Below are 21,652 nucleotides of genomic sequence, written 5' to 3' on the forward strand. Positions count from 1 at the left end.
CCGGCAGGAGCAGCGGCGCCCCGCCCCCGCCGAGCCCCAGGCGCCAGCCCATCCTTCGGCCGCCGGCGGGGCGGGAAGCCCCTCGCTCGCTCGCTCGCCCTCCGGCGTCGCCAACCTGGTGCCCGGCGCCCCGGCGGCGTGGCCCTCTTCGGCGGGCTCTAACCCAGCGTGGCCCTCATCGCGCCCGTCCCTTCCCGGACCGCTGGCGCTCCGCGGCTGCCCCCCGCGAGGGGGTCTCCTCGCCGGGCTGCACAGAGTGGATCCCCGCGTCGGACGGAAACCAATAAGGACCCGGCGGTCCCGGGAGACGAAAGCGCATCAATCTAGGCGTGCAAATGGCAGCTGCCAATCCGGATCCGGCGGCTCTCAAGGCGAAGCGGAACCCCCCCGCTTGGCGAAGGACGGAGACGCATCCGGCCACTCTCTCCCGCGCTCTGAGCGGCTCCTCGCCTGTCTCCGCAGACACAGCACCGCCGCGGACTGGCACGCACTCACACAACCACCACACGCATCGCGGCCGACCAATGGAGGCGCAGGACTCCGCTGGGCAGCGCCGGCTCGTTCACAACGGACGGGCGAAGAGGGAAAAGGGGAGGGGGGAGATGGAAAAGCCCCCCCCCATGGGAGTGGAAGCGGGCGGTGGGGGGGGGGGAAGGGGAGGAAGGCAAGCGCTGGAGGACGCTTCACACGTGACTGCGGGGCACCGTGCCTGCGGGGCCCCGCGGGCGCCCGCCTTTGCGTGTAGCCCGCGTCCTGGTTCGCCACCCGCGAGGCTCCCCCGACCGGGCGCCCTCCCCGTCCGAACGGCCGCCGGCGCAATCAGATATACACGTGACGAGCGGCAGAAATGTACGTCACGTGTGAAGCCGCGGTCGGCGGGTGGCAGCGGAAGCCTCTTTGCGGTTCGTTTTGCATCTACTCTCTGGCGAGCTGTTGACAGGGCCATGACCCCATTGTCGTTTTGTCTTGAGAATCAGTGCTGGGCTGGCATCCAGCCGAATCCCTGTGAGCCTTGCAACACGGATTCCCCCCACGCACACACACACACACAAACAAGGACTCCATCCATATAACATCACACACACACACACACACACACACACACACACACACACTCCCTCCATCCAGCACTCCATCCATGTAACTGTCCTGAAGAGGGGAGGGACCACCTTTCAGTTGTATTTCTGAAATGTCTTTGATAGATCATATCCTGACCATCTGTTGTCAGCCAGGCCCTCTTGCCTTCCCATAAATTTATTTGTTTAACTGCTTCTTTTGAACCCAAACTTTGTCTCCAATGGGGACCCAAAGTGGTTTACAGAGTTCTCTCCTCCATTTCCCCCTCACAACAACCCTGTGAGGGAGGTTATGGACATAAGAACATAAGGGAAGCCAATGTTGGATCAGGCCAATGGCCCATCCAGTCCAACACTCCATGTCACACAATGGCCAAAAATGCCAGGTGCCATCAGGAGGTCCAGCAGTGGGGCCAGGACACTAGAAGCCCTCCCACCGTTGCCCCCCCCCAACACCAAGAATACAGAGCATCACTTGCCCCAGACCGAGAGTTCCTATCTATACCTTGTGGCTAAGAGCCACCGATGGACCTCTGCTCTATATGCTTATCCAATTCCCTCTTGAAGCCGGCCATGCTTGTAGCTGCCACCACCTCCTGTGGCAGTGAACTCCACGTGTTAATCACTCTTTGGTTAGGCTGAACGTGCGTGACTGGCCCAAGTTCACCCAGCCAGCTTCCACGGCCAAGTGGGGATTCGAACCTGTGTTTCCCAGATCTTAGTCTGACACTGTAACCGCAACACCATACTGGCTAGTTCCGTGAATGCATTGAAGAGGCCTCATGTCCCATAGAGGTCAGTATGGTTTTCTTAGACTGGCAGCCTCTGAGCAGGTCTCAGGCAGAAGTCTTTCTCATCACCTCCTCCCCAATTCCTTTAACTGGAAGCAGTGTTCCCTCTAAGCTGAGTTAGTGTGAGCTAGCTCACAGTTTTTTAGCCTCCGGCTCACAGATTTTTCTCTTAGCTCAGGAAGGACAGCTCCTGAGCAAACTAATTTACACAGTCGTCTAATCGCTCACTCACAACTTTGCCAGTAGCTCACAAAGTAGAATTTTTGCTCACAAGACTCCATAGCTTAGAGGGAACATTGACTGGAAGTGCCAGGGATCCAAACCGAGACCTTCTGCATGCCAAGATGATGCTCTACGACTGAGTCGTCCCTCCCCCCAGTAAACAGCTCGGCACCTCCAGTGTGAATCTGAACCCAAATCCCCCCTGCTGAAGTTCGACTGTGTAACTACATTGCTTCCAAAAGATACCCAGAATGGGATTTTCTTTTAGGATCTCAGAAATCGTGATTGACTGCGGGATGAGCCCAGAGAACTTGGCCTGGACCCAGTGCGACCCCCACTTCACTGGGATCCCCTGTTCCAGGGGTCCCCAACCTTTTTGAGCCTGCGGGCACCTTTGGAAGTCCGACACAGCACGATGGGCTCAGCCACAAAATGGCTGCCGTGGGAGGTTATAGCCAGCCACAAGTGGCTGCCACGACTTCTCTTGAGTTACACGAGGAAGAGATTTGCGCTGTAGTGGCAGCTGATGCCATAGCAACCTTTAAAAAAAAAAATCGGCACAGCCAAACTAATCTCCAGGGGCCAAACAGAAACTCTGCTAGGCAAAAGCCTTACTCCCTCCCCACACTCTCTAAAAGAACCAGGTGGGCATCTGGAAAGGTGTTAATGGGCACCATGCCACAAACAGGCACCCCACTGGGTACCCCAGTCCGATTCCTTGTCACTTTCCTTTCTCTTAGTAGATCGATATAGAGAATGCATTAAGGCTCTTGACTGCCAGTGATCAGCGTGGGAGGCAGTTCTCTAACTCTGGAGGATGAAATCAGGCCCCTTCATCTTTTGCGATGGTCCCTTTAGCTAATGCTTTACAAAGAGGAGGGGGAAAGGACGTTTTGGCTTCTGTGGCTCACTGGAGGTCCAAGGGCCATAGGGGAGCTGTCCTCACCTTCACCCATGTTTGGGGACCAAGGGCGGACCGGTCCTTTAACCGACTGGAAAAGATCCTGAGGGGTTTCTACACTGGAGGGTTGAATTGGTCCAGGATCTAGTTGAGCCAACAACCCCCCCCAAGCTCTGGAAGAGCCCATGTCTGGTGGGTGAGCCTGTTGTGGTGGTCGCCACGTCCCAGGTCTGAGCCAGGCGGCCCCTGCACGTCCTCTGCCAATGTTTCAGCTTGGCTCAGCAGCTTCGAGGTAAGGTTGCCAGGTCTGGTTGGGAAATTCTCCTCCTCCTCCTCCTCCTGGATATGAATTTGGACAACCTGATCTCCCTGTTGTCAATTTTTGTTCTGCTCCCCTTTGGTTGTGTGTCTTTTTTTAGCCTGTAAGTCTGTGAACAGAAATATCTTGATTGGCATGAGCATCTCTGGAAGGCAATTGTCTGAAAAAGCCAGGTAGAAAGCTGAAAAACTATCTCTAATTAGACAGATCACGGAGGAGAGGTCTATCAATGGCTAGTAGACATGGTGACTAAAGGGAATCTCCATATACAGAGGCAGTAACAGCATTAGGAGGAGGTTACATCAGGGGAGGGTCTTGACCTCTGAGCCCTGTTTGTTGGCCTTCCAGGACAGTTAGTCGGCCTCTGTCTGATACAAACAGTATGCATGATTAGATGGACTGCTGGTTTGATCCAGCAGGACTCTACAAATGAGAACCCCCCACTGAGGAAGATATTTTGCCACGATCTATTAATAATCTCCTGTGGTGGCTCAAGTGGTTAAGATGCTGAACTGCAGGCTGTGGAAGGTCGGTAGTTCAGCAGTTCGAGACCCGGGTGCCGCATGACGGAGTGAGCTCCCGTCTCTAGTTCCAGCTCCTGCCAACCTAGCAGTTCGAAAGCAAGAAATTGCAAGTAGATAAAAAGGTACCACTTCGGTGGGAAGGTAACAGCGTTCCGTGCGCCTTGGTGTTCAGTCATGCAGGCCACATGACCACGGAAACGTCTTCGGACAGCGCTGGCTCTTCGGCTTTGAAACGGAGATGAGCACCGCAACCCTAGAGTCGGATTCGACTGGCTTTCGAGCAAGGGAACCTTTACCTTTACCTTTTATCATTCAAACAGTGGTGGGAGGACCAAGTTTCTTTGGTAGGAAGGGGGAAATCCGCTGGAAACCTGTGGCCTAGGACATGTCCCCAAACATCTGAAACTGGGAGCTGTGGGCTAATTTCATAAAATGCTGTGAGCCTTCATATGTGCTCATGGCATATCATACATCAACACTGAGATACAAATAATTTGTTGTTTAGTCGCACAGCCCAACTCTTCGCAACCCCATGGACCACATCACGCCAGTAATTGCACTCACAGGCACTGATAACAAGGAATGCACATAAATCCAACCAGTCGATTCTCCTTGCTTAAATGCAATAAAAGTGTTCGAGGACCTCCAATAGTCATAAATAAAGCAGAGGATGACCAGTGAAAAATCTCCTATAGCTGAATGGGAATAACACCTTTCCCAGGTACATGGACATTTCAATTTCTCTTCTGATTAAGCGGCTGAATAATGGAACCCGATTTCAAAGAAAATTAAATGGACTACCAGTTTCTTTTAGCTAGATTGAATCCCAGCAGTTTTTCTGTTGTTTTCACAGTTTGTAAGGCAGTAATGGAGATCAAACAACAATAAAGATTTGGATCCCTGGTTGTTGGAACAAAGGAACAGAGAGCCAAAAGCATCTCTTCCATTATGGGGTCTTTGTCTGGAAAGAGATGGCTAAAGGGAGTTGTAGCAAAAATAAGAGGCAGATGGGGAAAAAACAGAATAATTTGAGATGTTTCTGGCTCAGTTTAGGGGGTCATGGACCAATTTAGGCCTACAAATGCTCCTCTCCTCACCCCCCTTCTACTGCCATTTCCTCCTCTGCTGTCTCTGAGTTGCAAGGCCGAGTACCCTACCATCTCTGGTCCAAGGTTTCCTTTAGTTATTGTTCCAAAGGCACCCAAGACACATGAAACTGCCTTGAGAGACAGTGTGGTGTAGTGGTTAAAAATGGAAGACTCTAATCAGGAGAACCAGGTTTGATTCCCCACTCCTCCTCCACATGATGCCAACTGGGTGACCTTGGGCCAGTCACAGCTCTTTCAGAGCTCTCTCAGCCCCACCTACCTCACAGGGTGCCTGTCGTGGGGAAAGGAAGGGAAGGAGATTGTAACCTGTTTTGAGACTCCTTTGGGTAATGAAAGGTGGAATTATAAAACCATCTCCTCCTCCTCCTCCTCTTCTTCTGTCAGAGCATGAATACACATGAATGAGATCCATGGTCCATCAAGTTAAGTCCTGTTTGCTCAGACTAGCAGCAGATCTCCAGAGCCTCAGGTGATCTTTCACATCACCTACTACCTGATTTTTTTAACTGGGGATGCCAGGGATTGAGCTCGGGGCCTTCTGCACGCCGAGCAGATGTTCTACCACTGAGCCATGGCCCCACGAGTCTTACCAAAGTTAGCCTTGATTCGAAGTGGTCCTACAGAGTCTCAAGTCCTCAGAGTCTTCCCCATCACCTACGCCCTGATCCTTTTAAGTGGAGATGCTGGACCATCAGGTGAGTCATGGAGGGCCACCTGCTCTGTTGTGAGCCCCAAAGAACCATTGTGGGGGAGGGGGTTGTAGCTGCCTTTTGGAATGTGCATAGAGAGCAAGCCATGCCCTCCCTCTTCTCTTTGTGCACGCACTGAGAGAAGTGAAAGAAAGCAAGTTCAGCGGTTGGAGTGATGGTTGTCTGATTCTTGGCTTGTTCTTCACTCCAGTACTTCTGGAGCAGAGACAGTCTCTCTACCACTCTTGGTCTGCAGCCAGTGGAAGAGTCATTTAAGGCGGAGGACGTTTCCTTAGGTTGGAGGAAGGCTTCCAACTTGGCTGGGCAGGGTGGCGGGATGCACGCCATGGGTTCTGGTTTTCCTTGGTGGTCTTCCATCCAGGTACGGACCATGGTAGACTCTGCTTAGCTTTCAAGCGCTGTTGATATCGGGCTAATATGGGCTAGTAGGACTGCTCAAACAGTCCTTGGGAACAGCTATCAACTGCTGTATGTGCAGACCATCAATATTTATCAAGGCTCCAGAATGGGGCACATTCTGGAGCCTTGATAAATATTGATGGTCTACACATACAGCAGTTAAGGCTTATATCCCCTTCCCTGGGAGTCATGGTTTCAATCTGGCATACCTGGGAGTTCAGTTCCAAGCAGGGAATTCCCAGAATGTACTGAGCGATGGGACCCAGGGATGGAGCTGAGATATATCTGATGTATGGTTAGACCCTGAGACAGCAGGTAACATATTCTCCAAACCCTATCTTTTCTAGGATCCTTAATAAAAACAGCAATACAGGCTCTGACCTGGATAGCCCACGCAAGTCTGATCTCATCAGATCTTGGAAGCTAAGTAGGGTTGACTCTGGCAAGTACTTGGATGGGAGACCTCCTTGGTATACCAGAGCCGGGAGGCGGGGATAGGCTTTATTTAGCCACCTCTCTGAATATCCTCCAGGACTCCAGTAGGGGTCAGTCACCAGTGGTTGACATGACTTCCAGGTGCATGCACACATTCACACACACACACACACACACACATTAAAAATACAAAAAGAAAACCCACAAAAGAGAGCAGTACAGGATGTGATGAGTTCAAATCTCTCCCTTGCTCACATGGCCCCCTTTCACACATGCTGAATGATGCACTTTTAATGCATTTTAGCAGTTGTTTGCAAGTGGCTTTTTCCATTCCACACAGTAAACTCCAGTTGCAAAGTGCACTGAAAGTGGATTGAATGTGCATTATTTAGTGTGTGTGAAAGCAGCTCTGGTCTACTGAGCTTCTGTTGTTTCTCTGAAGGCTTTCCTTGATGACCCTGCTGAGACTTGTGGGTTGAGAGACGCATATATCTCAAAGGGGCTCTCAACCAAGATATAGTTTTGGACCTATCTTTACACCTCAATATACCACTATCCCTTCAATTCTTCTTTATGAAGGTATCAACTCTTCAATCTTTATGGACTATGACAATTTTTTTTTAAAAAAAATCAGCAATAAATTTCCCCTTTTGTTTCACTGACTGTGCTTTCCTAGAATGATATGCTTATTCTGGAACACCCCTTGGTCCGTATTCTGGGTTGCCAACCTCCAGGTGGTGTGTGTGTGTGTGTGTAAACAGGCTTTGGTGTGAATATAGAGAAAAAAATATATAACTCACCGAAGAAAAACCACCATTCTGTGATTTATCTACACAGTTATACCTTTTATATTCCAGATATCTATCATAAGTAATGTCCACTGTATAAAATACCTTTCATAAGTATGAGTAAATATATATATAGGTCCGTGGTCAAAGATCATAGAGAATGGTACTAATACAATACAATACAAAATCTTGATGTAAGTATTATGAACACAGTTCTGGCTACGTTCCTGGATTCTTTTAGTGGCTTTATCACTTTAAGACATCTTAACGGAGCTGTGAAGAAAAAGAAATGGACTAAAAAGCCTTGATTTTTTCCAAGCTCTTAGCCAACACGTATGACTTTATATAAGTTCCCCTGGAGGAAATGACCACTTCGGAAGGTGTACTCTAAGGCATTATGGCCCCTCCCCTCCCGGAGCCTTCCCCCTCCCCAGAATCCACCCCTCCAAATCTCCAGGAACTTCCCAACCCAGAGCTGGCAACCCCATCTATGTTATATCTCAGGCCTCATTTTCAGTCCTCTGCAAACTCGGCCACACCTCCCCCCCACCCCACCCCCAGCCATTAAGAAAATACGTTGAAAACCTGACTAGGCAATTCCTTGGAATCCCCTGCTGTTTACTTCTCTCCACGGTGAACAGTGATTGCCTCTGCTAAGCTTCTCTTTCCTGTCATTCATCTACTCACTAATCCAGGAAATGTTTTCACTATTTTAAAAGCATGTTGGTGTATTTGTGCATCAAATATATTCAAGGACCCAGAAAGGGTCAGTCGGTCGGTCTCAAGTCTGGAAATGCTGAAGATGATTATCATTCGCTACTGCTATTTGGAAATGGTTAGCATCAGGATTCTTTTTGTAGAAAAAGCCCAGCAGGAACTCATTAGCATATTGGGCCAAACCCCTGACAGCACAGCTGATTAGCACATTAGGCCGCACCCAGAAGTGTTACCAGAAGTGTGGTTATCCAGCCACACCCACCTTTTGCTTCTTATTCTGTTTACCTTGTTTGTTGTCAAAACCCAGGGCTTTTTTGTAGCAGGAACTCCTTTGCATGTTAGGCCACACACCCCTAATGTAGCCAATCCTAATGAGTTTCTGCTGTTGGGTGTGGCCTATTATGCCAATGAGTTCCTGCTGGGCGTGGCCAACTTGGGAGCCAGCCAGAACTCCGTTCCTGTGCGTTCCTGCCCAAAAATAGCCCTGGCTTAGCATCATTTCGGGAAGGCAGGGGCAACTCCAGCCCTGATATTTCACTCCATCGAGGCAAATTCCCTTAAATTTTGCAGATCCAGACCAGATTAGTAGTAGCTATTTTGGGGGAGCAGTTCTGTACAAGAGGTCTATTCTGCTGCGCACAGTTTTTTAAAAATTTATTTACCTACTTTATTTCTATCCTACCTTTCACCCGGATGGGGACCCAAAATGGCTCACACCATTCTCTTCTCCTCCTCACAACAACCCTGTGAGGTAGGTTAGGCTGAGCCAGCAAGCTTCCATGGCACAGCTGGGGATTTGAACCTGGGTCTCCCAGATTCTAGTCTGACACTGTAACCACGACACCATGATGGCTATCCCTGTTATTCTTGCCTCTCTCCATGGCCTCTCTTTGTGCCTGCTCCCAAACCTGAAAAAACGTGCTCCTAGAACAGCAGTCCGTGCACCTCGGCATTTAGTCATGCTGGCCACATGACCATGGAGAAGTCTTTGGACAGCACTGGCTCTTCGGCTTGGAAACAGAGATGAGCACCGCCCCCTAGAGTTGGATTTGACTAGCTTTCGATCAAGGGAAACCGTTACCTTTACCTTTTTAGAACACATAATAATCACTGGAGCAGATCTTACAAGGAAAAAGATGAAACTCTGTTTCCTGGGCTCTCCCAGGTGGACATTGTCAGCACTGTGCGTGGGAGTATGCAGAGATGCGGACTCGTATACGGCCTTGACAGAAGAACACAGGAGAACATGTGACTCTGAACTAGTTTAGGAGCCTGTGTACTTTTGTAGCAAATGTCTGATAAAGTTTCTCTTCCCCTCCTTCTCCAATGTTAACACCCCATCTGGTCATCTTTTCCCACCTCACTGCAGTTGTGTTGATCTAGAGCTCCGAGTTCCTGACAAACAAGCAAGCAAAAATGCAAATCCTGAGCCAAGAAGAGTCCAAGCCTGCACACTGTGCATATTAAGCCATGCATAACAGTAAACTCCCTGACCTGGCTATCCCCGGCTGGCCCAATCTCATCATATCTCAGAAGCTAGGCGGGGTTGGCAGCGCAGTATTTGGAAGAGAGACCAACAAGGAATACCAGGGTCATGACCAGTGTTCCCTCTAAGCTGAGATAGTGTGAGCTAGCTCACAGCTTTTTAGCCTCCAGCTCACACATTTTTGTCTCAACTCAGGAAGGGATGGCTCCAGAGCAAACGAACTTACACAGCAGCCAAATCGCTCGCTCACCACTTTAATGCGAGGAGCTCACAAAGTAGGATTTATGCTCACAAGACTCCACAGCTTAGAGGGAACATTGGTCATGACACAGAGGCAGGCAATGGCAAACCAGATCTCTTACCCTGAAAACCCCATAAGGTCGCCATAAGTCAGCTATTACTTGGCAGCAACAGCCCCCCCAAAAAACCCCCAAACAAACAGTGAAATCCCATCCCCTGACTGCTGAACCCTACCCTATGGCTCCCTAAATTTCACCAGCTACGCTCACAGATGCTGACACAGTTTTGCTGTCAAGAGGATAGGAACTTCCTTCGACTTTGAAAACGGAATGTGAGCTGCTCGGGATGTTGAATTCATTATCTGCTACAAATACATGATAACACCATACTCATAGGCCTTGTTTAGGTAGAAGAACACAATCTGTGCTTCCTCTCTCCCTTTGGCTCACGCAGATGCGCTGCCTCTTTCTTACACAAACTTGTCAGCCAGCCAAGCAGTTCTTTTGCCGGTGCAGGGAGGCCCTCTGCTGGATAAAAAATCACCCGCATGTCAGTGCTGGAAATCTCACATTAAGTTTTGCAGGGCTACATGGAGGGTTATTGAGAAGGAGTTAAAGGGCTAAGACCACATCGGGCAGCCCATTTCAAGGGGGTGCCCACCCTCTTAGAAACCTGCGTGGAAATCTTGGCTCTGTGGTCATTTGCAGCATGGCCAAATCCATTGTTAGATGGTGTATCCTAGAACTGGTGTATCCTGGAATTGGTGTATCCTAGAGTTCAGGGGACTTGCAGTTTATTGGTGGGAGGAATGGTCTTGCCTCTTCTTGCATAGGATGACAAAACAATTAACCCCAAAAGGTACAATAGTTTGGATCTCCTGGTGGAGAGCGAGTCTGTCAGTTAGAGGGCTCAACTAGGCTCCGCAAGAGGTCAGTGTCAAACCACACGATTGGCTTTGGACCAGTCACTCTGTGTCACCCTAACCTACCTTTGCAGGGCTGTTACCAGAATAAAATTATGGAAAAACAATTCCAAGATCTGATGAGATCGGGCTTGCCTGGGCTATCCGGGTCAGGGTGGCTAAAAAATCAAATGTAATGCTCTTTCAGGTCCAGAGCACCTTCATTTCTTGCCTTAGTCGTTGCTTTATGTGTATTCTGTCGGGGTAACTGGTACAGTTAGCCCAGAACCCACTGACTGGTTTAGCAGAGTGCTTTAAGCTACACCCACAGGCGCGTCTTTGCACCAAGTAAGTATCCTAGCTTAGTTACAAAGTTACACAGAGTCACTTTTCAGTTTGAAGACTAATAATAGTCTCTTTATTTTGGAACTACTTTCTAGATAGGAAAGCTTGGAGATAGGGTAGTATCCTAGTCTAACTTACTAAGGATGGATGCAAATGGTGAGAGGGCCATCTGCATCGTGGTGCCAAGATGGGGATAGCGTGTCCTCCCTCCTGGTGCGTGCAAGGAGAAGTGTGTTGTGGGAGAGGATGAAACGGAAGGAAGGAAGGAGAGGCAATTTCCCCTAAGAGTAGCATTCTACATTTCAAAGGGACAGGGGCAGAAGAGTAAACACAGGAAGAAAGCATGCTCGAGCCACAAAATGTTCCCGTAGAGCTCTATTATCAAGGCAAGCTCGCTCTGGTTTGCTGCATAGTTGATTTTAATGTTAATTTTATTGTTAAAATGTCTATTAATTGTTGTGTTAGTTACAATTTTTATGTGACCTTGTAACCCACCGTGAGCCCGTTTGCAGGGAAGGCAGGATCGGAATCTAGCTGTCTGACTGTCTTGCCACACAATCTGGAGGTTGAGGCAGGTGACAGCGTCCAGTCCTTCACTTCCAATACATTCATCACAACTTGGTCTGGGTCATACTGCTGATGTACTCAGCTGAGTTAAACCCACATCAGGTCTGCAGAGAGAGAGAGAGAGAGAGAGAGAGAGAGAGAGAGAGAGAGAGAGAGAGATCCTGAACCTTCAAAATGCACCCACTAAGTCACAGCAGTGTCTGGTTTTTTTACCTCTTTCCCCTCCCTTCTGTTCTGGCATCTAAAATGGTGTTGTGTCTGCTGACCGCCACCAGAGGCCAGCGCACACTCCTGAGCTTGAACCCGGCATAACAATAGGGACTAGGATCCTAGTCCTTCCACTGGGGAACCAATGGGACCATGGTGGGAGATTCAAACCCTCCAATGGGACCCAGGGGTGTGTCCCCAGGGTGTGTATATAGTTGGCCCGCCGGCCGTTGTTCTTGTTCTTGTTGTGTACTAATAAAGCTTGCTATGCACTACGCCAGTCTCTATCATTCATCCATGCGGCAACCCACTACACAATAAATGGCATGTTCTTGGCACACAACGACTCACCTGCCCCCCTTTCAGCTTGGCTTGCCAACCTCCAGGTGATGACTAGAGCTCTCCCAGAATTACAACTGGTCTGCAGGCGGCAGAGATCAGAGCACTGGATACTGTGAAGGGTCCTTTTCCTCTGAGGAAAGGAGGACATCTTGGTGGGTGATTCCCACCCTCCTTTCAGGGAGGAAGGAACAAAGTCTTTCTACTTCCTGCCTCCTTGGTGGGAGTCACTCATCTCTTCAGTTCTGGCAGCTCCGAAAGCAGTCAGCAGACCTCCTAAACAAACCAGTGATGGCGAACCTTTCAGAGACTGCGTGCCCAAACTGTGACCCAAAACCTACTTATTTATCGCAAAGTGCCAACACGGCAATTTAACCTGAATACTGAGGTTTTAGTTTAGAAAAAACAACTCATACATTAACATAAGATGATCCAAACAAAGTAAGGAAAGCAATCCCAAATGCTTTCATTTACTTAAAATTATTTGGCAGAGAATTCGACACTTTAATGACGGCCTGGGGCGATGGCACACGTGCCCACTGAAAGGGCTCTGAGTGCCGTCTCTGGCACACGTGCCATAGGTTTGCCACCACTGTCCTAAACTATGAAGGGATTAACAGGCCTGAAGTATAACAAGAAAGGTTAAGTAACGGTAAGTAAAAGGAACAATGAGTGAGAAAGTGGCCCTGCTGAATAAAAGAGTGAAGAATGACGATGACTTTGGGAGGGACAAGCTGTCCTCCTTTCCTCAGAGGAGAAGGACCTTTTGCAGTAAATATCCAATGGTCCATTCTCCCTCGGAGGCGGAGGACATCTTGGTGGGACCTCCCAAAGCAGTATCCTCATTTTGTGGGTGGGTCCTGTAACACTCAACTTCCAAACGCTGCATCAGCTGAATCGTAGATGTTCATCTTGTAAGTCTTACGAAGGTGGATACCTTGCAGACCTCTTCAACTTGTGGCCCATCTGGCAAAGGCTGTATTTGTTGCTGCACTACAAAATGAGTGGGAAGTAATCCCAGCCAGTATGTCTATTTTTTGGACTTTGTAAGCCTCAGTAATGCAGGCCTTGAGGGTACTGGTGATGGCTGATTTCAACATAAAGGTAAAGGTTCCCTTGCTCGAAAGCCAGTCGAATCCGACTCTAGGGTTGCGGTGCTCATCTCCGTTTCAAAGCCGTAGAGCCAGTGCTGTCCAGAGACGTTTCCGTGGTCATGTGGCCGGCATGACTAAACACCAAGGCGCACGGAACGCTGTTACCTTCCCACCAAAGTGGTACCTATTTACCTACTTGCAATTTCTTGCTTTCGAATTGCTAGGTTGGCAGGAGCTGGAACTAGAGACGGGAGCTCACTCCATCATGCGGCACCCTTTTTCAACATACTCTTATTTGGTGGGGAAATTGAAATGAATAAGGAGACAGTTTTCCTAATATTTTCTGCCATATAGATGAAAGCTTTAAGTCTGTGTCTCACTTCTTGAGTTGTCAAAATGCAGAGAAAAAGAACTAAAAACGTTTCTCCCCCCCCCCAGCGAAGAAGGCGAGGAGGTTAATCCTCCATTGGTACAAGCGAAAAAGAAAAGGGGGGGGGGAATGGATTGAGCGGACAGTGATGTTTTCCTTTGACGTATTTGAAACAAAGCGAGAAAAAGTTTTGTCTCTCTGGAGCACATTTTAAGAACTTTTTAAAAGTAAACAAAAAAGAAAAGATGTCGGAGCTGGGCAAAAGCGAGCGGAGAAGAAGGGAGGGACTTCCGTCTGGGCGTTTACTTGTGTGTGAGAGCCGGCTGTTAAATGTTTGGACTGTTATGGCTATGAATCCGACGGGAGTTTTGTAAAACGGAAAAGTTTGAACTGTGACAGCGAGGAGTGCCTGGCAAGCGCTTATATGAGTCAACAGTTGCGAGGAGGACCCAGTAGAGAGTTTTGGGAGCGGATATAAAAGCGAAGAAATTAATACCATTCTCAAAGCTGGGGACCTCCAGGAATGGCAAGCAAGGAAGAGGATTTACAGTGCATGAACTGAGATTGTTAACAGCAACCCGAAGGAGGATCAAACAAGCCGGAAGGAGAAGACAACAGAGGAAGCTCCTCCACGTCAGCGACACTAAAAGTACCCAACACGCAAAGAAGCGGTTCTGAATGTGCCCAGAAGAGGCTTTTTTATTAACAGAAACTCAAAGGAACATTACTAACATACTAACAGAGAACTTCATGTGACCGGATTAAAAAAAAAGAAGTTTGACAACACACAGAAGAAGCCTAAGAAGATTAATTGGACATTACTAACAGTTTAATTTACCAGTTTATATATCACTCAGCTTTCTCTTTCTCCCACTGTCTACCCTTCCCATTTCTTCTTTTAAGCGAAATACCTCCCCTTTTTAGGGGAGTCAATAAAACCTTTAATAATAATAATAAAAAAGTCTGTGTCTCACATCTAATGTATGCCACAGCTTTTCTTTAGGATGAGTGGGATTTGGGCAGAACGATGGGAGGCAAGTCTGCCAGGACCTGTGGAAAGTCAAATTCACCTTTGGTTTAAAGGTTGGGTCTGTCCTTGTAACAACTTTGTCATTATGGAAGATGCACAGCTCCGGATTGACTGACAGAGAACCTAGCTTGGACATCCTTCTAGCTGATGTGATCACTATAAAAACCAGTGTTTTCATCCTTGGCCGTTTAAGAGGAATTTCCTTACTAGGCTCAAAGGGATGTTTAGTAAGGGCAGAGGACTGTACAGTGTGCAGTTTCACTGTTGGAAATCTATGCTGTGGTGGAGGATCGTTGAGAGCCATACCCTTGACAAAGTGATGTTTCTGGAATGTTGCTGGAATTTAGTTAACACCATCATCACAGCTGCAACCTGGCGTCCTAGAATGGAAGCCTTTAGCCTGTTAATATGGTCGTCTTGTAAAAATGAAAGAATGGGTTTAATTTTTGGTTTCACGGGGTCTATCCCTTTCCTTCTGCTCCATCTTGCAAAGCCTTCCATGAGGTGTTGTAGACTTTATTAGTTGATTGTTTCCTTGATGCTACTAAGGTATCTGTCACTTCTGGAGAGTAGCCTAGCTGTAGAAAGTCGTCCCACTCTATCTCCATGCGGTTAAATGTAGCCACTCTTGATGTGGATGCCACACAGGACCTTGTTGAAACCTGTCTGGTGATATTGGATATGTTAGCAGTGGTTGGATCACCATTTCCTGAATGGCAGAGAACCACGGTCTTCGAGGCCAATACGGGGCTACTAAGATGATATCAGCCTTCTGCTCCTTGATTTTCCTTGATTGACTATGCTCCTGCAGAGTGCAGGGGGTCGGACTAGATGACCTGCAAGGTCGCTTCCAACTCTAACATTCTTTGATTCCTTATTAGTTTGGGAAGAACTGATGTGGGAGGATAAGTGAACAAAAGACCGCTTGGCCACTGGGACGTGAGTGCATCGATTGCTTTGGCCTTCAAATGGAAGAAACTGGTGGTGAAGAGGTCCACCAGAGGAAGACTGAAGTGTGATGTTATCATCTGGAACAGATCTTTCTTCAGAGACCATTCCTCCTCCTGAATGGTCTGTTTGCTGAGCCATTCTGCTGGGATATTCACTGATTCCTTTATGTGCTCTGCCTTGATCGATGCCAGATGTTTCTCTGCCCACACAAAGATCTTGATTGCCTCCTTGTGTAGCATCCAGGATCTTGATCCTTCTTGTTTGTTTAAGTAGGACCAATTCCACAAAAGCAGTTGTTCTTCCCTCGATCTCCCATTTCCCCCGGCTGTACTGCTCAATTCCCCACGTTTTGCTGCACAGTCGCATTGTGACCTGCATCTCCCATTGATTTCCCCTGCGTCTTCTTGATCCTAAAAAATAAGTATCAAGAAGACATGGGGAAAACTGGGGGGATATGCGGGTCGAAATGGGACCGTGCAGCAAATAGTGGGAAATTAAGCAGTACAACCAGGGGAAACAGGAGACCGGGGGTCAACAACTGCTTTTGCGGAATCAGTCTAGGTTTTGGCTAGCATGTTGTCTGTCCTGACATGTTGGCCTAGTATTTGTGAACCAAAGTGGAGTAGAGCTAGGTAAATTGCTCGTAGCTCCAGTAAGTTGATTGAGAGACTCGCCTCACTGTTGGACCATCAACCCCACACTAGGGAGTCTTCCAGTTTTGCTCCCCAACCTGATAGACCAGGGTCCATGAAGATCTGTTTCAGGATCGAAATGTAATACATCTTTCCCTGTAAAAGATTATATGTCCTTGTCCACCAGACAAGGATGGTTTTTACTGTCAGGGGGACTTGGATGGAAAGAAAGTCTTTGTCCATAATTTGAAGTTGGAAAGACCTCAGGAGTTTCTGCAATGGTCCTGTGTGTAGTCGGCACCACTGGATGGTGTTGATGCTCGAAATCAATAGACTCATTAGTTTTGTGAGTGTCATTAATGATGACAACCTGCACTTTATGACCACTTGCTACACATCCTTGATTTTCTTTGCCTTCATTTCTATTAGAAAGAGACAATTGCATGTTGTATTCAATATGATGCCCAGATGTTCTAATCTCTGTGTGAGGAGAAGGGAGCCTTTCTTCAGTTGATGTGTAATGGGGAGGTGAGAAAATGTTCCAGTGGGATTCTTGAGAACTCTATGGAGTAACCTCTTGTGACTATCTCCAGGGACCACATGTCCGCCCGAGATTCAATCCATGCTTTTTGAAATTGCAGAAGTCGTCCCCCCTCCACCAGAAGTGGTTCATTGACATTCTTTGGCTGGCTTGTTGTCACAGGCTGGTTTGTCAGACCTGACTGTGACTTGCTCATTGAAACCACTGTTGAATGATCCTTTTCTGAAGGTTTGTCTAAAAGAGACCCCATTTGATCTTCTGTTGTCCCTGTTGAATCTCAAGAGGACTCATTGGAAATGAAAGGCATAATTCACAGAGGGGCTCCTGTCAGTACGGCATTGTGTTCTGGACATCGCCTATTTCTTGCCTCTGGTTTCTACAAGAATATTGTCTAGAGCGTCTCCAAACAGTCTGTTGCCTAGAAATGGGTAGGGCGTAACTATTGCCTTTGAGTGGAGGTCGACTTGCCAGGCCCAAAGCCATAAAGATCTTCTGGCAGCTGCTGCAGAAGCCAGAGCCCTGGATGAGAAAAGTAAAGAATGTAATGTAGCATCTGCTGTGAATGAGGTGGCTTTGAGAATTCTCTTGGCTCCGTCCACCAGACACCGATTGCTGGCCAGAATGAGTTGAAGGACTTTTCTGATCCAAACAATAGCAGCTCTTGAAACTATTGAGGCAGTCACTGAGGCTTTGGGGGCCATTGTGGTGGCTTCGTGGGCTTTTCTTAGGGCAAAATCAGCCCTTTTGTCCATGCTGTCTCTCATTGGGCCTTCGCCATTTTCGAACAGAAGCCTGGGTGACTGCAGTGGTGCTACTGGAGCAACTACTAAAGGAACCTGAAAAAACCGATTAGTGAAAGATGGCAACGCATAAAGTTTCTTGATAAACCCATGGAATTGCCTGTTGGCCGTGGGCTTCACCCATTCTGCCTTTAGCTGTTTCTCAAAAAATTATGGAAAAGGAAACACTTTCTCTATTACCTCAGATCTAGGGAAGAATTCTTTGTTCCCTTTGGGTCTGCCGTTAACTTCCAATGTAGAATGGTTTGGTTCCTCTCCTAAGGGACTATCTTGCAGCTCTAAGGTTGCCATGGTTTTGGATAGAAGGTAGTGGTTATCCTCTGATTTAAATTTGAGAGCCAGTTTGGTAGAGTGGTTAGGAGTATGGAGAGAACAGGGTTTGAACCCCCACTCCTCCACATGCAGCTGCTAGTGTGACCTTGGGTCAGCCATGAGTTCTCTCAGAGCTGTTCTCTCAAGAGCAGTCCTCGAAAGAGCTCTCTCAGCCTCACCTACCTCCCTGTCAGGGGAAGGGAAAAGGGACTGTAAGCCGCTCTGAGACTCCTTTGGGTAGTGAAGGGTATAAATCCAATCTCTTATTTTAAATAATCTTATGGACTGTTGGATTTCTATCTTATCCACTTCCTCATCTGAGAGGAATTCACCTTCTTCCCTCTCTTCCACTTCGCTATCTGAAGCTATGTCTGTCTCCCACTGAGAGGAAGCGCTCTCTCTTTCTCTGCTGTAGTCAGCCTTCCGAGCTGCCTTAGTGGGCCAGCAGGTTGTCCCTCTATTAGAAAGTGCCTTTTCTGTGTCCCTTTGACTGGAGGGAGGAGGGCTAGAGGGGAGACTAGAGAGAGGTATAGGTCTTCCATCCGCACCCCGGCAAAAACTGACAATTCCCCCTCTCTCAGTTTGTCTGAGCAAGGTTAGAAATTCAGGTGAAAAAACTGAATGTGCTGATCCCAGAGTAGACCCAGGGGTCATTTCGCAGAAAAAGAGGTGCAGGAGCTCATTAGCATAACTCATTTGCATAACTCATTTGCATATGCCACACCCCTGACGTCACCGGTAGTGTGTCAGAAGGCAACACCCACCGCTCAGGCTCCACTGGACTGTTTTGGATTGCTAGCTTTTTTTGGGGGGGGGGGATGTGCAGATCTGTCCTCGCAAGGGAGGGAGAGCTTGTACCTGAATAAAATTTGGTCTTAAAGGTGCCACTGGACTGTTTTGGACCGGGGGGGGGGTTTTCCTGCAACTTACGTGGATGCTTCTTGCTTTGACTGGGGTCTACTGGGAGCAGGGGGTGGGGCTTGTTGCTCTGCTCCTCTGCGCTCCTGCAGGAAATGACCCCTGAGTAGACCCATTCCATCGCTGTCTGAAGTGGACCTGGATGCCGCTGCTGCATGATCTGGAACACGGCCTGGATTACTTTTGGCATAGTGGTTAGGAGCCAGTTTGGTGTAGTGGTTAGGAGTGCGGACTCTAATTGGGGAGAACTGGGTTGGATTCCCCACTCCTCCACATTTAGCAGCTGGTGTGACCTTGGGTCAGTCACAAGTTCTCGCAGAGCTGTTCTGGAAAGAGCAGTTCTCGAAAAAGCACTCTCAGCCCCACCTACCTCCCTCTAAGCTGAGTTAGTGTGAGCTACCTCTCACTTTTTTAGCCTCCAGCTCACACATTTTTGTCTTCGCTCAGGAAGGATGGCTCCAGAGCAAACTAATTTATGCAGTAGCCAAATCACTCGCTCACAACTTTAATGCTCACAATTTTTGCTCACAAGACAGCTTAGAGCGAACATTGCTCACAGGGTGTCTGTTGTGGGGAGGGGAAGGGAAAGGAGATTGTAAGCTGCTCTGAGACTCCTTCGGGTAGTGAAGGGTGGGGTATAAATCCAATCTCCTCTTCGTCTTCTTCTTTCTCTGGGTCCTGTGCCCTTTGTGTGGCTCATGGATGTGGTGAAACCCGCTCCGTGGCCTCTGGGTCCTGTGCCCTTTGTGTGGCTCATGGATGTGGTGAAACCCGCTCCGTGGCCTCCTCCTGGTTGGCTGGCAAGGTCCCCACTCTCGGTAGACCTCAGATGTGGCCACCACAGATTCTGAGGGCAGGGAGGAACGGTGCCTCTTTTTGGCGCGCTTTTGACTTTCGCTTTGCTTCTTCCTGGGAACAGCTGATGAAGCAGCTCCTGATATGTCTGATGCAGTCTCATTCCAAACAGAACCAGCAGCGGTGGGGGGCGGGGGGCGGGCTTCTAACTCTCCTTCTGAGAGGAAGCCACAGGAACCCCACAAGCTGACATGTTTAAGAGGAGTAAACGTACACACACTCTGTACTCCTGATTGCTGAGGGAAATGGCCACCATGTTCAAGAGCTCTCCTTATCACAGAAGTCTTCCCCTTCTACCTCCTCCTGAGAGGACGTGAGACAGGATAGGATACAAGAGAAAGTTAGAAGAGAGTTGATAGGGAAAAGAGCTAAGCAGGGCTCTTTTTGTAGAAAAAGCCCAGCAGGAACCCATTAGCATAATAGGCCACACCCAACAGCAGAAACACATTAGCATATTAGGCCACAACGCAGACAGCACAGCTCATTAGCACATTAGGCCGCACCCCCATGTTACCAGAAGTGTGGTCATCCAGCCACACCCACCTTTTGCTTCTTATTCTGTTGACCTTGTTTGTTGTCAAAACCCAGGGCTATTTTGTAGCAGGAACTCCTTTGCATGTTAGGCCACACACCCCTAATGTAGCCAATCCTAATGAGTTTCTGCTGTTGGGTGTGGCCTATTATGCTAATGAGCCAGCCGGAACTCTGTTCCTGTGCGTTCCTGCCCAAAAATAGCCCTGGAGCTAAGAATAAGATTTAAGGTTAGAGTGAGTAGGAGGATGAACTGAATTGACAGATTAGTCGCAGCCTGTTCTACGCTGCTCTTCAGGAAAAGAACTGGAGAGATGGGTGGCTCCCACCAAGGAGACAGGAAGACACCTCAGAGGGAGGACAGTTCCTCTGGAGACAATGGCTGCTTTGGAAGGCGGACTCTATGGCATTATACACCCTGCTGGTTCCTCCACAAACCCTGCCCTCCCCAGTCTCCACCACCCAAATTTTCAGGGATTTTGCAACCTCGAGTGGGCAGTCTTACCTGCAGCTAGGAATGACGCTCAGCTTTTCCATTCCCCAAGAGGCACTTGGCCAGAGTCATCTGCTGACCCAAGGCCCACTAGGGAAACATCCATGCAGATTTTTTTAAAAAGCATTACTGTCCTTTGGTCCGATAGTACAGCCTGAGCCACAGTGATCGGGATCGAAAGCTTGAGTGTGTATAAATTCTATTGCTCTGATTTATACATTGGCTTTCTTCTTTGACAAGGCACTTGAGACAGCTCTCGGTCCGCAAACCATTAAAAGCACCATACGATGACCATAAAACATTAATAACACAAAAAGCAGCCTTAAATAATACAGGGAATGGTAAACCGGTGTCAGCCTAATCCATCATTCAGAGGCCTTCTGGAAAAGTGTGTGTGTGTGTGTAATTTATAGAAGAAGTGGTAATATTTTCATAGATCTCATCTCATGGACAGGGAGTCCTACAGCCTGGGGACATTGACTGAAAAACCCTCCCACAAAATCCCACCAGGCTCACCCTGAACAGTGCAGGAAGGGCTCATTTATGGAATGTTACAAGGGAGCATCCTAACAAACCCCCCCCCCACCCTGTTCTTTGCTTCCTTTCCTCTCCCCCCTTTTCTATCAATGTTCCCCTTGTCTTTTTCTACTGCACCCCTTCTGTCAATCAATCTTCCCTCACCCCCTCTCTTCCCTCTCTTTCTGTAAATCTTCCCCTTCTCTCTTTTCCTCTCCCCCCCCCCCCCCCGTCTTTTCCTCCAAGGGACAGACGGTCTCTGGCCCCCTGCTCTAGAAGACAAACCTCCTGTTCCAAAGAGCAAGACTCCAGGAGCACCTTAAAGGCTAACAAAATTTGTGGCAGGCGATGAGCTTTTGTGAGTCACCGTGTGGCTCCTGCAAGCTCATACCCCTGCCACGAATCTTGTTAGTCTTTCAGCTGCTCCTGAACACGCTTGCGCTTTTCTACTGCTACAGACAGAGACAGAGTTCCCTCTAAGCTGAGTTAGTGTGAGCTACCTCACAGTTTTGTAGCCTCTGGCTCACACATCT

At 48.4% G+C, this 21,652-nt stretch overlaps 2 protein-coding genes across 2 annotated transcripts in view; one reads left to right on the forward strand and one right to left on the reverse strand.

Annotated features, from left to right (window-relative positions):
- Positions 1 to 319, reverse strand: part of LOC107113544 (leucine-rich glioma-inactivated protein 1-like) — a 31,174-nt gene extending 30,855 nt beyond the window's left edge. The window contains 1 exon segment of the mRNA XM_015414891.1: positions 201 to 319. Coding sequence (XP_015270377.1) covers positions 201 to 319 — 119 coding nt within the window.
- A 16-nt stretch (positions 320 to 335) lies between these two features.
- LOC107113545 (translation initiation factor IF-2-like) overlaps positions 336 to 21,652 on the forward strand; it is a 69,838-nt gene continuing 48,521 nt past the window's right edge. The window contains exons 1-2 of the mRNA XM_015414892.1: positions 336 to 483; positions 746 to 849. Coding sequence (XP_015270378.1) covers positions 336 to 483; positions 746 to 849 — 252 coding nt within the window. The remainder of the gene's footprint in view (positions 484 to 745; positions 850 to 21,652) is intronic.

The sequence above is a fragment of the Gekko japonicus genome, unplaced genomic scaffold, assembly GCF_001447785.1.
Source record: "Gekko japonicus isolate JY-2015 unplaced genomic scaffold, Gekko_japonicus_V1.1 scaffold2514, whole genome shotgun sequence".
Classification (NCBI taxonomy): domain Eukaryota; kingdom Metazoa; phylum Chordata; class Lepidosauria; order Squamata; family Gekkonidae; genus Gekko; species Gekko japonicus.